At 38.3% G+C, this 17,922-nt stretch overlaps 1 protein-coding gene across 2 annotated transcripts; it reads right to left on the bottom strand.

Moving 5' to 3' along the window:
* Positions 1 to 734: 734 nt before the first annotated feature.
* Npy2r (neuropeptide Y receptor Y2) lies at positions 735 to 2,153 on the bottom strand. Of its 2 annotated transcripts, XM_042668463.1 has the most exons (2): positions 2,059 to 2,147; positions 735 to 1,719 (listed from the first exon to the last, which is right to left on the bottom strand). In XM_042668463.1, exons 1-2 carry the CDS (start codon positions 2,145 to 2,147, stop codon positions 999 to 1,001), a joined length of 810 nt encoding a protein of 269 aa, XP_042524397.1. In that variant the 3' UTR covers positions 735 to 998. The 2 variants fall into 2 exon arrangements, with proteins under 2 accessions (XP_042524397.1, XP_042524398.1); XM_042668464.1 differs by having other exon boundaries at positions 735 to 2,153.
* Positions 2,154 to 17,922: the final 15,769 nt, after the last annotated feature.

The following is a 17,922-nucleotide window of genomic DNA, read 5'->3' as shown; positions in this document are numbered from 1 at the left end:
CTGAAAAGTTACACCAACTTACAATCATATAAAATAGTAAACTGTTTACTTATTTGTTAGCTAAACCATTTTTTGTGCCAGTCCTGAGGCTTAAACTCAGAGCTTGTGCACTATTTTGAGCTTGATTGCTCAAAACTAGCACTCTACCATTTCAGCCTGGATAGTTACTTGGAGATAAGAGACTCAAGAAATTTTCTGCCCAGGCTGGCTTCAAACTATGACCTTCAGATCTCAGTCTCCTAAGCAGCTAGGATTACAGGCATAAGACACTGTTTACAGTATTTTTATATTGTAGGAATGACTTAAATGAGAGATTAAATAATGATTTACACATCTTGTACTTCTGAGAGTTTCAGCCTTTGGTTCCAATTTCTAAACTATTTCTCCAAATGTGTATTTTATTTGTAAAAACAACTGACCACTGAGTATTCAGAATTCTCTCCATCATGATGAAAGTATTTATCATCTAGCATATTTCAGTGTATCCCTTTGAACTCATCATGAAGTCATTCAATCAGTTAGTAATGTTTACCTATTGTGTTCTTCTTTGGATTTCATCTATGTGAAGACTAAACATGGACCATACAGTATGGCCAATTACCCCTTAGAGGAACAAGAAAGTACGCAACATCCCAGGCAGGTCCTGAGGAGATGAGAAAGTCAACCAGCTTAGTCCTATCCTAGCCATGTTGAAAATTCATATTCATTGTTCAATTTCACTACTTTTTGGCACAGTCAAACAATAGTAGTATTTCTCACTACTTTTGCTCTTATTTAACCTATCATCTGAGCAACCTTTTGTGGACTTATCTTTGAATGTGAGTACTTTCACCTAGACTCTGCTAGCCAGCTTTCCAGAAAATACACCAATCACAGATGCTTCCATGCATATTTTCTTCAGTACTTAAAATGGGAAATGGACATGCAACCCCAAGCAGATGCTTCAACCAGATGAACAGCTCTGGTCAGAATTCGCTCTACATTTCCAACCTGTTTCCTTAGACATTGGTAGCCTCTGAGAAGGAGTCAGTAGGGCCATTGTTCTTTTTGACTTCTAAGTTCTTTTTAGCCTTGAAAGTCACAGATACCTCTGAATGAATGGCATCCAATCTCTGCTCACAGCGGAAGGCTGAAAGGAAAGCCTTCCGGTAGTTGCTGTTCATCCAGCCGTACAGAAGGGGATTGGCAAAAGTAGAGCACATGGCAATGATGTGGAACACAGTGAAGATGAGTTTGTACTCCTTCAGGTCCAGGACCTGGTTGTCAATGTCCACAGCAAGCTGAAAGGCATGGAGGGGCAGCCAGCTGACCGCAAATACCACCACCACACACACCAGCATCTTAGTTGTTTTTTGTCTTCGCTGATGGTAGTGATCACTTGCAGCTCCAGGGCTGATGTGGTTCTTCAGCTTACTCCAAATCCGAGTGTAAGAGAAAGATATGATGCCCAGAGGCAAAAGGTACAGGATTAGCAAGGAGGAAAGACTATAAATAGTACTATACATGCTCTTCTCCTCACCAGGCCATTTCTCAGTACAGGCCACAATCTCAAAGTCTGGAATAATCTCAATCAATGAATATTCCCTAAAGATGGCCAGAGGACTTGCCAGCAGGGCACTGGTACCCCAGGCCATACCAATAATCAGGAAGCTGATGCGTTTGGAGATCTTGCTTTCCAGGTGGTATACAATACACCGATGCCGATCAAGGGCAATTACTGTCAAGGTGATAGTGGACACTTGTACAGCCAGTCCCTGGGCATAGGGTACCAGGTGGCACAGAACAGGACCCATTTTCCACTCCCCCATTAAGGTGTAGGTGAGTGTGAATGGCAGGCACAGGGTGTTCACCAAAAGATCTGCCACAGCAAGATTGGCAATGAAGAAGTTAGTTACTGTACGCATGCTCTTGAATTTGATCACCACGTGGATCACCAAAGAGTTACCAACTACTCCAAGCATGATGATGGAGCAATAGGCCAGGATGAGGACAACCCGCACCTCCAGTAATTTGGTGCTGTCTATGAGCTGGGGCTCAGGGTCAGGGGCCAGGTCCCCTTTAGGAGTGGTGTGCCCTGGCCCATACAGCTCTATCTTCACCTCTTCTGCTGTCTGATTCTCTTCCACCTCGTCATCTATTGGGCCCATTTTCAGCAGGACTCCACTTGGCCTACAGGTAGTACAAGAAGAGGTCATAATGGCAGGAAAAAAATGGCAGGAAAAAATGTGGGGCCTAGAGCCTAGAGGTGGTGGGTATGATTAATGCACATGATACACATAGAACTACCATAATCGAAACTTGCACTCTGTACTGTACACACTAATAAAGCATATCTCCTCAAAGAAAGAGAACAAGACATAGGAAATAAGGAAAACAGAGGGAAGCAATGAAATATCCCAAAGGAATTATTGTAGTTTTGGGTTAAGGCTCTAGTTAGCTTCCTCTAACCTCCAGAATGGCACAGTGCTTTATCTTAATAAAACATGTTCCTTAATTACTCTATTTCAGGTAAATCATGCCTTTAATATGTATACAATGGTGCCATAAGGCAAGTTTCTTTTCTACAACCAAGAAACAGATCTAGGAATGCTACTTTTCATTTTAAGTGGGATAAACATTGAAAACCATCCATTTTATACCTGCTACAAACTCACCAAATTAATTTTCAATGAAGTTTAACTTTTAACTGCTTTGAACTTATAACTAAATATATAAAATCAAACTATGAAACTAAAGGGACAAAATTAACCTCTGAGCCTGGTGCCAAATTTTAGAAATACTAATCAAAGCTAATTCAAAATAGACTCTGTTGCATGGCTACATTTTCTTGTGCATTGGTCAGTTTGTGTTCTACAACTAGGTTTGGTGATGTTTATCTGTAATCCTAGAAGAGTTCAGTAAGATTGCCTTCTGAGGCCTGTCCTGGGAAAAAGTTGGTGAGACCCCATTTCAACCAAATAGCCATGTGTGCCAGTGTGCACCAGTAATCTCAGCTACATGGGGAGCTTAAGTGGGAAAGATCATATTCCTGGGAAAGATTATCCAAGGCCAGCCTAGGCAAAAACATGAAAACTTATTTAGAAAGTAAAATAAAGGCAGGTGCTGGTAGCTTACGCCTGTAATCCTAGCTACTCAGGAGGCTGAGATCTGAGGATAGTAGTTCAAAGCCAGCCTGGACAGAAACATCCATGAGACTCTTTTCCCCAGTTAGCTATGAAAACAAACCAAAAAGTAACCAGAAGTGAGGATGTTGTTCAAGTGGTAGAGTACTAGCCTTGAGCATAAAAGCTCAGGGACAGAGCCCAGGTACGGAGTTCAAGCCTCAGAAACAGAACAACAAAAACAATATAAAATAAATTAAAAAGGATAGGAATATGGCTCAGGTGGTAAAGTGCCCCAAGTGTAAGGCCCTAAGTTAATACCTGATAACAAAAATGGGGGGAAAGTGAGCCTGTATAGAAAAGAATCTTACAGTGTAATTATATAAAAAATATCCTCAAATATAAATCCCACCTCTCTCTAGCTCCTAAATTTAAAATGTTGAACACTTTACTTAGAATTCCTAACCCCAATACTTTTTCCTCCATCCACGTGACAAGTTTCAATCAACACAATTCCCATTGACACAAATACCAAATGATCAAAAGAGAGGTAGCCATTATTTTCTTATTTTTTTCCTTATTTCCTCCAGTCCTCAGACTTAAAAGACCCCTTACCTTGGTTGCCTACTCCTCTCCTCCACCTGTCTCTTCTAATCGTTTTTACTATAGTAGCTTATTCCCTTCTATTTCCTACCATAATAACTGAAATAGTCTTATAAGACATTTTCCTTCCTCTTTTGCTTTTACTCAGAAATCCATGTATTTAACAGATAAACTGATATTTAGGACATATATGATGCTTACACTTATTCAAATATGTATTTGGCAAGGCTTTCAGAGTCTATGTTTGAGTGAGGATTTGCAATGGGTATAGACAGTAAAGTAGTACTCCTATTCTAAGGCTGTTACATTTACTGGACAGAGTTCCCTTGTGATCATGTGGTTTCCCTAAACAGTCCAGATTGCTTCAAATAATATAACATATTAGCTTTTATTGTAAGATGCATTTGTTTAGTATAAAGAACATTCAGAAGCAAAATCCTACTAGTAATTTATCACACTGTGACAAAGGTTGCTGCTCTGAATTCAGAAATAGGTTTTGAGCCCGGTGGCACTGCTTGGCTGTATCTGTGTGCACCCAGCCCCACCCACCACCTTTCCCTGACCTCTCTTTTATACCACAGGAGGACTGAGTTTCACAGAGGGCACATGCAGAGTTCTAAGTCAGGGTTCCTGATAGAGATAAGTCACTAAGGAGGCAAGCAGTAGGAACAAGTTCTGCCCTCCTTTCTCTCTCTCCCTTATTTGGAGAAGTGACTCATTGGTCCTCCAAGGCTCTCTTTTCCATAGGACAGATCCCTTATAATTCTGTTTCCTCGGATGGCCTTGGTTTCTGGATCTTGGTCATACCACCTTGTTGATCTCCCGCCACGGCCCCCCCTCCACCTCTCTTCAGTTGGAGGTAGGAATAACTTCCTGTTCTTGCTGATCCCTGAGTAGCCCCAATATGCATCTGATGGATGCATTTCATATTTCATGGGTTGCTCCAAGTGCATTTTGATTACTTTATTCTCCCATGAAGGGGCCTGCACCTGCACCTACACAGGACTGTAAAAGAAAATCCCAGCTGCTTAGTATGACATCTACAGCTGGACACCATCCCTACCTACTGCTCTCACTTCTCTTCACATTCTAATACCCATCTTCACTTCCAAACTGAACTGCTCCTAATCTCAGCAATACCTCTTCCATTCTCATGACTTTCTGCCTTCCCTGTGCTGAAATGCTAACTTCTACTACTACACATACCATATACATTATGAGTGTTTCCTTATGTCTACCCAACAAGCAATCTCTTTGAAGGCAGAAACCAGATCTTCTTCATTGATTATTTAATCCACAGCACATTAACTAGTACATCAAAGATATGAAATAGTTTTTTAAAAAAGGAAGCTAAACTAAGCACAATTTACTGACAATTGACGCCAGCTGTCAGCTGTTTAGTACAAAATATAATTTTGATCCGGTCCTTCACCAAATAACTTCTGTAACTGCCAACTGAGAACTCTTTGCTCCGGCATGACATCTTCATGTTTATTTTCTTGTTCTTGCAAAGACATCTGTTTCTACAAGAAAATTGCCCTAAGACTCTCTTAAGTTTGTTTCTGATCAAAATCTTTTACAATGTCAGTCCAAATACAGCATAAAGAAACTTTCCTAAGGTGTTTATTTCTCTCTCTGTCTCATCTTCTTCTTACCTCTCTATTCTTTCCCTCCCTCCTCTTCTCCCTCCCTCTCATACAACCAGTTGCCACACCCTCCCACAAGCCCTACCCAGAAGGGCCTAAGAGTTTCCCAGAAAACTCTAGTTCCTTCTGCACAGATTTCAAATAATTTATTCCAAGACCAGGTCCTCCTTTTCATTTTCTCCATTCTTTAATTACTCAGAGAATAGAAACAACCTACCTAAGTCATGAAATTATGTATGTATATGCATGTGTGTATGCATATGTGTGTGTGTTTGTGCATGATAGGCTGTAGCATTTCCTTTACACTGAGAAAGAAACTAAATTTACCAAGCACAATGAGACTGGACATATAATTAACTGAAGTAACAAGACTCTAAAGTTTGGAGATTGTAACAGACTAAATTCAGAATAATATGAAATTTAAGAATGTTGGAAAAATATATTTGATTTTTTTTTATTATTTTGCTCTTTTGTTTCAGTTCTGATTTTTCTTTCATAGATCTTTTCTTTACAGTTTCTCTGAAGGAAGGTTTACTGATCAATCAGCTAGTAGCATATGGACACTGTTAACTGTTCTTAAGCATACTGCTGGTTTTTAGGCAGGACAACAGTATTACCCAAATCCAAGAAAGAACGTATCATTCATAACAACACTTCTGGAAAAGTGGAAGGGGAAATAAAGAGCACAGAGAAAAAGTTGCCACATTAAATGCTCCAAAGCACAAAAGTTAAATCATAAACAAAGAACAAACTTTTATTTAAAATAAAGCATAAATGGAACATCTGCTATCCAAGACATCTCTAAGCAAATTAATCCCAGAGATTTTGTTGCAGAAACATTTCTTTGTTGAAAAGAAAACATGTTTCAAGTTTATTTTTTGTTTCTGAGATTCAAGTTACCTCAACTGAGTGAGTATGCAGCTGAATGGTTACACCCAAGAATCTACAGCATTTCTGTCAGCTGTAGCATTGTCCTGGATTCATCTTTCTAGAGGTCCACATCTTACCAAGCATAACTTCCAGCAATTTGTTCCTCAGGGGGACCAAACAAATCCTAGATATCCTGCCAAACTCCTTCCAGTTTCCTTCACCAGATAGTCCTAGATGTGTTGAGATGGACCTTTCAAAATTTTGCCATCGAGACATGATTATTTGTGTAAAGAGAATACTAGGTCTTTCTGGATCCCATCAACAAATCTCTTTCATGCACTCTAGTTCCTGTCCTTTCTCTGAAAGCAGTACTGCTTATTTCAATGAGTTAAGAATGCTGTATAATTATTGCAAGCAGTCTAAAGCATTCTGTGTCACCTTCCAGATCATCACATGCTCCTAGTAGTGTGTGAATCCTCCTGGTGGAAAACCAGTACATACTTAGATAAATGTATTTGCCCCTGAACTGTTTAGAGAATTGAACATGACCTTGCACACCAGACAGGTATTTAATTCTTAAAGCCTAGTCAGTAGTCAGAAACAAGGAGAATAACTGTGTGGAAAGAGTGATGAAAGATCAAAGGATAATCAAGAATTTTCAGTAGGAAAAAACATTCTAGCAAAAGTAGAAAATGGGACTAGTATAACTCCTTCTTTCCCTCCCACCTTCCACCCCAACAGGAGTGGTGAGGGGTTTAGCTCATGTACATTTCCTCTGAACCCTCCTCACAGGACAAGACCCCAGCTTCTTTGGGGAGGTTAGCTTTCCCAGAAAACAAATGAGAACTTACTGGGAGGGCCCTGGAGCTGCGCTGAGATGTAGCAGGAAGTGTGCAGCCGGTCAAATCGATGATTCCAGATCACCACCAACGAGAGCCATGAGGAGGGGGTCCCCAAAGCAAGTCTTGTTCTGTTGGGTCAGAGCTAGCCAGCAGCGCATGGAAGGGCAGCCTGAACTGCTGAAGGAGTCAGAGTGGCTGGGAGGGTGGCGCTGCTCAGCTTTGCTGCCGCCGACGTCTGGGCTGGCGGTGCGCGCTGGGCGACCGCACTGCGCCGCACTGAGCAGCTGGGTGGGCGGGTGAGGACCCGACGGTGGGGGGTTGGGGAGTGGCCAGAGGCAAAGCCCTGCCCTGAAGGAAAGGAAACCGGTGCAGCGCCTACCAAGCGCTGGCCCTGCCGGGGAGGGATCTGGGTGGGAAGTTTCTGTGACCAGGGAAACGTCCCCTTTTCCCCTAGACCTGGAAGCCCGCTCACCCGGACCCTAAGCAGCAGGGCTCAACATCGCAGGTCCCCACCGCCGCCTGCAGTCGCGGTCTCCATTCCCCTTGACGCCCCCAAGCGCGTATTCTGTAGCCTTGAACCACCCCTACCTCCTTTCTCTCCAAGGAACCTCTCGCCCCTGCTCTCTGCTCCCCTGATCCGCAAGAGATGATCCACCCAAGACAGATCCACGGGACTACAGACCCCGCTTCCCAACCCCAGGTTCACCAAACCCACAGGGGAAAGGACAGAGGCGGGGTGGAGATGGCCAGCAACAGGCGATGGAGCTGCCGTCCGGTTGCGCGATCCATAAGGACCAGGTGCAATCAGGACTCCCGGGCTGGCGGGAGAAGGGCTGGAGATAGAATCTCCCACCTTAACGGAGCTGAGAAAAATCCCAGGACTCTCAGCTGAGAGTTGCTTCTTATTTTCGCGTATGTGTGTGTGTGTGGCAGTCGCGGCTGTCAGGCAGAAAGGACAGGGACTTGAGATTCTGGCTTCCCTGAAGTAACAATTCCCCTAACAAGTGGCAGCAGACAGTTTCTAAATTGAGTGGTGCAGATTCAGAACCAAAGCTTGCTGTGCGCACTCTGGCCAAAAGCTGGAACAGGGAAAGAAAGGAAAATTCAGCGACTTCAATAAAAACCCTTTTTACTGAAAATCTCTTTTTCCTCTAAGAGTCAGTTAGCTGACTCCTTGATCCATCGATGTTGATCCCTATGAGACCACAGGAGCTTTGAGGAGCCCTTGTCTCTGGAATGATCTCCACAGATCTTGTTTCCAAGTCCTGGACGCTCTAGCCTTGAGCCTTGCAGGCTGAGTTTACCAGTATGATTGATTCCCAAAGCTGCAGGAGGGAGCCATTTCCAATCCCTTTGTGTACAGCTATTCCCTCTGGTCATTGATAGATAGCCCCTATTTCCCTCTTTCGTTTTTTAGAGGGGTAGCAGAGCCTGTCAAAGTTAGAAAATCATAAGCTTACAACTGGGAACCAGTCTTTCCTTAACAACATTGTGCCTGAGCCTTGCACAAATTGTTTTCCGTTTCTGTATTCCGTTCTATTTTGTAGCTGTGTTGTTTGTTTTTTCTAAATTTCTGAAATGAGAATAGATTTACTGGCTCACTTGCAATTTTTCTGAAATGCTTAAGAAAAATGAATTGATTTAGTATTCTCTACTAAAACTAGGAGATTCAAGTCTCCTTTTAAGAGGGCTAGGTTTATCATTCTGTGAGAGTTATCCCACACACAATTATATGGCATTTGTAAGGTATCTTGGTACAGTGTAATCTGAAATAAATCTCCAGCTGGTGTAGAATGAAGCCTATAGAAATACAGGCATGACTTAACAACATCAACAAATGAGAACCTAAGCTTTTCAAGTAAGACAGATATCAAAAGAACCAGAAATATCCAAGATGTTCTATACAGACCCATTTCCAAGTGTTTTTTTTTTTTCCCTTAGGAAACTAACTCTTGCTTGCACATTTTATTCTACAGGTTCCAAGCTTCTTAATGTTTGCATATTCAAAGCATGAACTGTCCAATAAGTTACAGTTTGTGAAGACTTAACAGTGATGGGAAATAACAATCACAAAAACGAATATCAAGAAAGAAGGTATTAGGCTGAGAAGTTGGCTCAGTGGTAGAGCGCTTGCCTTGCATGCCGGAGGCCCTGGGTTCAATTCCTCAGCACCACATAAGCTGTAGCTCAAGTGGTAGAGCGCTAGCCTTGAGCTGAAAAGCTGAGGGACAGTGCCCAGGCCCAGAGTTCAGGCCCCACGACCGGACCCCCCCCAAAAAAAAGAAGGTATTTTCTGGTCATGAGCCTTATAAATTGGGAAATTTTGCATGTTTAAAAATTGTTATTTGTTTTTCTCTATTATTTCACGAGCCACTGGAGTCTTATACAGAATGTTGTGCCTATGCCTTTATCTTGAAATTCTTTGCCCATTTTTCTATACTACTTTTAAAGTGTTTGGTGGTATACTTTGTTGGATGTATTTTGTATTGACTTTATATAAGACGAGAAATAGGTATTCATGTTCAATCTTCTGAATGTGGGTTTCCAGTTTTCCCAGAATTTGTTGAAGAGAATTTCTTTTCTCCAACTTATGTATCTTAATTGAAAATGAGATGTCTATAACTATTTGGGCCCAATTCTGAGTCTTGCTAATTTGGGGACAATTCCATTGGTTTATGTTCTTTTTTGTCACTATGACTCTATAGTATAATCTAAAATCAGGTATTATGATACCTCTGGAATTGCTCAATTTACTCAGGATTACTTTGGATATTTAGAGTTTTGTTATTCCATATGAATTTCAGGATTATTTATATCAGTGAAGAATGTCATTGGAATGATGTGGATTACATTAAAGATGTAGATCATTTTAGTAATAAAGTCATTTCCACAATATAAATTCTATAGATCTATGAACATGGGAAACTTTTCCATATTCTAGTGTCTTTTCCTATGTCTTTATTATTTAATAGTTTTCATTGTAGTTCTTCATGCTTAGGCTTATTCCTAGATATTTAATTTCATTCTCAGTCTCTGTTGCTAGTATGTTTCTCCAATGATCCACTGACCATTCAAAAGTATGTTATTCAGTTTTAATGTATTTGTATAGTTTCTGTAGTTTCTCATATTTTAGATATCTAAACATCTTCCATTATTACCTGGTAAATTATCAGAAATCATTTCAAAATTTATTTGCTGACACAATTTATGGTCTAAAATGTGATCTATTTCAGGAAAAGCTCATTCACCTCTTGAATATCTGTTTCACAGCTGAGAAGAAAATATTCTGTAGGCATTGGTTCCATCCACTTAATCTATGATGAAGTATAACTCCGAAGTTTCTTTGTTGACCTCCATGCAAGACATGAAACTTTGAAACTACTACAGGAAGGAGTAGGAGAAACATGGAATTTATTGGTATAGGCAGAAATTTTCTGAGTTCCAGGGCCTCTGCAAATTTATGAGAGAATTGACAAAATGGATTTCATTGAAGTAAAAAGCTTCTGCACAGGAAAGGGTATAGATACTAATCTAAAAAGACATCTTACAGAATGGAGGAAGATCTTTTCCAGCTACACAACTGACAAGGGTCTAATATCCAGAAGATGCAAAGAATTCAAGAAACTAAACTCAAAGAATAGATAATCCAATTAATAGATGTGCAAAGGAGCTAAATAGGGACTTCTCAGAAATAAAAATGGCTAATAGACACATAAATATTTGTTGACCATCTCTGGCCATAAAAGAAATGCAAATCAAAACAAATTGAGATTCCACTTGCCCCAGTTGGAACAACAATTAGGAAGTATACAAACAACAAAAATGCTGGTATGGAAATAGAGGAAAAGGAACCTTAACATACTGTTGAATGTAAACCGGTGCAACCACTCTGGAAGGAAGTTTGGAGATTCCTCAAAAATTGAAACATAGAATACACTGCAATCCAGAAATACCCCTCTTGGGCTTTTACCCAAAAGAATGCGAGTCAAGATACACTGGCATAAATGTTCAGTGCTGTACTATTCACCATAGCCAATTTATGGTAATATTTCAGATGCCCTTCAATGGGCAAATGAGTCAAGACAATGTGATACATATCAGTGTGTGTATATGTGACGGAATTTTACTCATCCACTAGGAAAAATAATATTATGTCATTTAAAGGGAATGGATGAAACTGGAAAAGTTAAGTGAAGTGAGACAGGATTAGAAAGACAAAAAACATGTTTCTTCTCATATGCTGAAGTTCGGTATAAATTATAAATATATGCAAGTTTATATATATATGCAAACATATTAAGCAAAATATGGTATGTTCAAGAAAAGATTCCAGTCAGATAATGTGATGTTAGGAAAACGAACCCTTAAATATGTATTTTAATGTTTTTGTTTCTTTCATGCATGTGTTTCTAACGCATTTATAAGATTATTTCTTTGTTGCTTTGTATGTCCCTCCCCCACAGTGTAACCCCCGCTTTCACTATATTTGATGTCAGTATAACATGTGGAGGAGATGGGGACAAACAAGTCGTTTAAGGATTCAGGTGGACCTGTTGCAACAACGAGAAGTACAAAATGTCATGTCAAAACCAGCTTTATAATGTCGGTGGGGGGGGGGAGGGGGGTATGATTGAGTGGGGGGGAGGGGGGAGGCTGGGAAGGGAGGTGAAGGGTAAACAAAGGAGGAGGCTGCAATGCTTGGTAAGAAATGTATGCATTATCCTGCCCATGTAATTGTAACCCCTCTGTACAGTATGTTCTCAAATAAAATAAAATAAAATTAAAAAAAGAAAAAAGAAAAGATTCCAATAGTGTAATTGATAACTAACTTACAGTTTAACAAAATGAATATCAGGAAGCTGAAATGTATAGTTTCAGGGAAGGGGTTCAAGAGAAAGGCATGAAGATAAATGGAGAGAAGAAGGATGCCCTAATACAGTCATAATAGTCAGTGTATACATGTGAAAATGAAGCTATGTAAACTGAGGGAATGAGCAGATTTGGGATAAATAGAGGAGAATGATGAAAGGGATGACATTAATTAAGATACATTATACTCTCAAACTGACAAATTGAATTAAAACCCTTTTGTACAGCTACTTAAAGATAATAAAATCTTAAATAAACAATAAATAAGAAATAAAGTTTTCTTGTTGATTTCTTTTAATATGGATGATCTACTGATAAAGTAGGGTACTAAGGTTACCCATTATTATTGTATCTTCTTGGTCCAGTTGGGTTTATTTTATGAGATTGGGTGTACTGATGTTCATTGTATAAATATTTGTAATCATTATGTCTTCTTGATTAATATGTAGAGACTTCTTTATCTCTTCTGAGTAATTTTGGCCTGAAGCCAACACTGTCAGATGAGTATAGCTACTGCTTTTACTTGCTTGGAAAATGCTTTTTTATCCTTTTACTTTGAGTCGGCCTTTGTCAGTGAAGTGATTTTCATGAAGACAATTTATGACTTATAATAAGAAAGTAAAATAGCCATCACAAACTTTAGGAGAACTTTGTTAGGTAGCAAGCAAGAACAATCACAAAAAGCAAGGGAAGCTAGTACATCCTCTTTCAATCTGTTACAGCATAATTATAGGAGCCTATAGGTTAATTGACTTTTCAGGGAATGGTAACATTTAATTTAACTTGTTATTTAGTATTGATCAGAACCTAGTCTTCATAAAGTTTTGTAAACTTTACAGAAAATTATATTTAATTTTTTTCTGAGCAGATGATTTTTGCCTGAAAGAAAATAGAATGTATTAGCTTTTATAAATGATCCTTTCTTACAGTGACTCTATTTGCATCTATCTTTGGAATTCTACTTTTAATAAGCTTTATTGTGTTGGTCATTCCTTTATTAATTAAATTAATTTTGTACAGACGCCCATAATATATTCTGTTTGAGATTAATGACTTCAGCAGTTAAAATGTGCTTTAACATGTGTAATTGATATTCTACACTACATCAATATCACGTATCTCAGCCAAATGCAAAGAAATAGTATGTTTCAAATTGGCAGTTCTGAATAAAGCCAAGAATGGGTCAAGCTATTAATGTGTTTATTTAGAAGTCTATCTTTGTGGGGCCTAGGGCAGAGGTAAACATATGTAATACTAGCCACTTAAGAGGCAGAAATTAGGAGGACTGTAGTTCCAAGCCAACCCAAGAAAAACATTACCAAGGCTCTATCTCAGCCATAAACTGAATGTTGCGGCCACAACATTCCTCCAGCAACTCAGGAGGAATAGGCTAGATGATCGTTTGAGCACTGAATGAGGCTGACTTGGGCAAAAAGCCCAAAAATTTAGTTGAAAAAAGTAAAAAGGAAAGGAAATATGGCACAAGATAAGAATATTAGCTTAGCATGTAGAAGACTCTAAATAAATATATTGTAGCAAGAAGCAAAAGAGTGGGCTAGAAGCATGAATCAGGGAGGAGAGCATTGACTAAGTAAACATAGCATGTCTGTTGTACAATCTCCAATATTGGTAAAAAAAAAAAAGTAAAAAATTGTTTAGATGAGTTGTGCAAAACGTTTGCATAAATTTTATGAGATAGGGAGTCGTGAAATAAATCCTATTAGCTTTATTCATTTCAGGTTTCACATTTTTTTTCCTTTGAGTAAGCCATTTAGCCATCTACAAATTGAAAATTATGTGAAGCTTCCACTTCCCATCTCTCAGGAGACATCAATACTAAGTTATCTCGAGGCTGCTTTAATTTTTCTTAACTGCTGTGAAAAACATTAAAAGTTAAATTTGTTTTCAGGGCATGATTCAAAACACATATACCAAATTATATCTCTATATGCTACAAGAGTAAACATTTATTAAATAAAATGAAAACTCTAAAAGGGTGTGTGTTTCTTCTTTTGCTATTGCTCCTCTGTGCAAGCTTCATATAATTCAATAAAACTTTGCATTGGTTAAATTCTGAATTCTACATTAAAATATCTTTTCCTTTGTCCTTTCTTAAAATTTGAGCCATGAATAATTTGCATTTAAATACAGTTTAGTTTGGTTCCCTACTAATTGGATGATCAGGATGGATATATAAAAAATTTTTTTCAGCAAAATGTGCCTGTTGCTTACAATCCTGCTGAATTACTTTGAATCTGCAATTTACAAATGCAAAACAAAACCAAAATCCTTAAATCCATAGAAACAAAACAACAGAGAAATGAAATTTATCCTCCATGTAGGATTTAGCACACATTTTACTTTGAATGACCGGTTGCTTTTGCTTTTCCTGAATAAGACACCTGTCTTCAAAACCGAAACATTTTAAGCAATCCATCTAACTGGTTTGTGAAAATCTCAATTTGGTGACTACCTTCACACATTCACCTTTACCATCACTCACTTCTCTCACCAAGATTAAGTCAAAGAAAGAAGTAGAAATATTGCCTTTGTAGGCAGGGGCCAGTTGGTCACACCTGTAATCCTAGTTATTCAGGAGGCTCAGATCTGAGGATGGCGGTTTGAAGCCAGCACTGGCAGGAAAGTCCATGAAATTCTTATCTTCAATAAACTACTCAGAAAAAGCCAGAAGCGGTGCTCTGGCTCAAGTGATAGAGTGCTAGCCTTGAGCAAAAAGAGGCTCATGGACAATGCCCAGGCCCTGAGTTCAAGCCTCAGGACTGGCAAAAAAAAAAATATGATATAATATATATATATAAAATATGATATAATATATATATATATACATATATACTGCCTTTGCTTCTGAAAAAAATTGATTATTGTGACTGGAGGCCCTGAGTTCAAGCTTTCCTACTAATACAAAAATAAAAGGAGTTTTTAAGAAAGAAAGATATTTAAAAGTAACCTATTTATACAAAGTGGTCTCTTACTCCTGAGTCTATTTCATGCAACTTCAATAGTATTCACAAGGTAGCAACTCCATTGCTGCCTCTCTTGCCTGAAAAGGAAAGCATGTTCATATCTGACCAGAAATACCTCTAGGACATACTAAGACTGTGTATTATAATTAAATGGCCAGTAAGCTGTCTAAATGTTATCAAGGTCATATTATTGAAACCTTAAGAATTTCATGAGAAAGTCTTAAGATAGCCACTACATTTATTAGATAATTAAATAATGCAAGGCATAAACACTTTGTCATATACTTAAGCACCATAACTAGGGTCTTGATAGTAGGCCTTGTTTGTTCAGTTGTGGAGTTATGTCATGGCTTCTTTGGGCTGTTCTTACATTGCTGAGTTCTGAGAACTGCCCCTCTAGAGCTTGTTCTCCTCTCTCAGGGGGCCCTTGCTCCCTTCATCATTTCCCCTCAGTGAGTGTCCTGATTTACACAGTTTACTTCTTTCCTCCTGCTGCAATTACTTCCACATTCCATTTTCACTTTGCACCCTCTCCTGCCTGTGATTTAAGTCCGGTTGTCCTGGCTTGCAGGCTACTAAATGATCTCTTAGAAAACCCAGACGTTAAGGTAGGAAGAAAACTGCTTTCCTAGCAGAGTAAAACCAAAAGGACTTTTTCCCCCTGGGGAATCCAAGCAAACTCATTCTCTTATCCTTTTATTTCTTCTCTCTTATTTCAGTTTCCTGAGTGCCAGAAAATCACCATTTCAATCATCCTTACTTAGGGTCACAGAAAATTTACATTAAACTCTACATGTAATTGTGAGTCTCCAGGCTCCAAGTCACTTCATGTATTTACTTATCATAAAAGAAGGCTTTTGACTTTCTATCCAAGTTAACCTTTGTGGTTAAGGTTTATATGATGTGAACTTAGCTTCAGAAAAATGTTAAGTCTCTCTCTTATTCCCTGGATGTTTATACAAAAATCAATGACTAGATGACAAAGTATGCTCTCTCTCTCTCTCAATCTGTCTCTATAGATAAGTTAATATAATAAATTAAATTATAAATAATTATATAATTATAATAATTATCAATAATAAATTAAATATACTATATAAATATATTAAACATATAGTATATAATATATAGTTATATCAAATATATAATATATAATTATACATATGATTATATATAATTTATTTGGCATTATAATATGGATCAAAGGGTTAAAGACTTAGCCACAGCTCCACTAACAGCAGACCTAAGAGTTAGATCTAAAAGCAGGGCCAGGGGCTGGGAAGGTGGCTCAGTGGTAGAGTGCTTGCCTTGCATGCATGAGGCCCTGGGTTCTATTCCTCAGCACCGCACAAAGAAAAAAGCCATATGACCAGATAAGATGATGTTAAGTGAAATGAACCCCAAGATAGGGACACAAATATCCTTTTTTCTTTCTTGGTATTGTTTCTAATGTATGTATAATGTACTATGTGATATTTTTGTTTCTTTGTATGTTCCTCCCCCATGGTATAACCTCTGTTTTCACTCTATTTGATGTCGGTGCCCTGCATCTTATGTATACACTTATCTAATTTGGGGAGGGGAAGGGAAAAAACAAAATGCTTAAATAAGGATACAGGTTGATCCATTATAACAATGAGATGTACAAAACACTATTTTGAAAAGGAACTCTACAACTTTGGCGGGGGAGACGGGCTAGGTAGGGGTGGGTGTGGCAGGATGAGGTGGGGGTGGGGGGTATTTGTGGAGGTGGGAGGGGAGAGATGGCAGGCAAAAAACAAAAGAGGCATCAATGCTTGATAGGAAATGTACTCATTACCTTGCTCATGTAACTATAACCCCTCTGTACAGTATTTTTACAATAAAAACATACAAAAATAAATTTAAAAAGACAAAAGAAATTAACTATATTTTTAAAAAGGAACAAAAATTTAAATATTGTATTTTCTACTAGACCCCTTATTAGGAAAACTTTATGATAGCATGATGTTTAAGATGAAGTAATATTCATTTTAAATTCAAAATATAAAACTGAATAGTATGTATATATGTGCATATATATACATAAAACAAGGTCTACTTTTTAAAAGACTGGGTGTAAATATCAATTAATATTAACTAACAGTACTTATACTACACAAACTGCATTTTCCTTTTTCTTCTTGTTTAAATTTTCTTAAATGAATCTTATTATTTTAGGTAATCAAAATTATATCATATAAATTTTATTTTAACAGAAGTGGTTTTGGAAAGTGTAAAACTGAATCCATTGTCCAAATAATTCCTTTGTCTCTTAAAACAAATAGTGATTTTACAGTCCCCTCTCCCACATAATTCTATGCTCCAAACTCTGGAACCTAGATTAGCTCTTTGGAAGTGGAAGGGCCATATTAGACTCTCATGTAGGGTTTTCTAAATATGCAGATGACAGGACCCCAGAAAGTTCTCTTCTCTAGGTATCAATGGGGACCAGGTACTTAAATATAGTTGATACTTCATTTTCATTCTTCATGACCTTGGTTTCTCTCAATGGCCTATATTCCCCACAATAGGAGGTTTGGCAAATTACCTTTGTCTCTTTTCTGATTCAAAATCACCATGCAGAACTCAAAGTGGACACTGGAAAAAACACATCTTCTTTCAAAACTCTAATTTCAGTCACTCAGACCATTTTATATTGCCTTAAATTTAATATATAATCTCAGTTTCAGTCCTACTGCACAATGATTTTATCATTTCTGTTCAAGATAGTTATGTAAGAGTTGGGTGTGTAGCTCAGTGGTAGCATGCTTGCCTAGCTTGCCCTGGGTCCATCCCATTTTCATTCCCAAAAGATTCTATGTTATCATGCTTTCATTCTACTCATCATCTATCTTTCTACTATATGTGACTTCCTAAAAGTTTAAGAGGTCAAGTATGTGAAATTTCTCTGATGTTTTGGCTTCCCATTTTCCCTTCATAGCTTTACTTCCTTATCTCAGGAAAGTAATTAGTCTTTACAGGTAAT

Source organism: Dipodomys spectabilis, unplaced genomic scaffold, assembly GCF_019054845.1.
Source record: "Dipodomys spectabilis isolate Male_0828 unplaced genomic scaffold, ASM1905484v1 ptg000436l, whole genome shotgun sequence".
NCBI classification, from domain to species: Eukaryota; Metazoa; Chordata; class Mammalia; order Rodentia; family Heteromyidae; genus Dipodomys; species Dipodomys spectabilis.
The sequence above is the reverse complement of the archived record's forward strand: the minus strand, read 5'-3'. Positions and strand labels throughout refer to the sequence as shown.

Excerpts from the sequence above, each read along its gene's own strand:
- Npy2r (XM_042668464.1), bottom strand. The coding sequence starts at position 2,147 with ATGGGCCCAATAGATGACGAGGTGGAAGAGAATCAGACAGCAGAAGAG.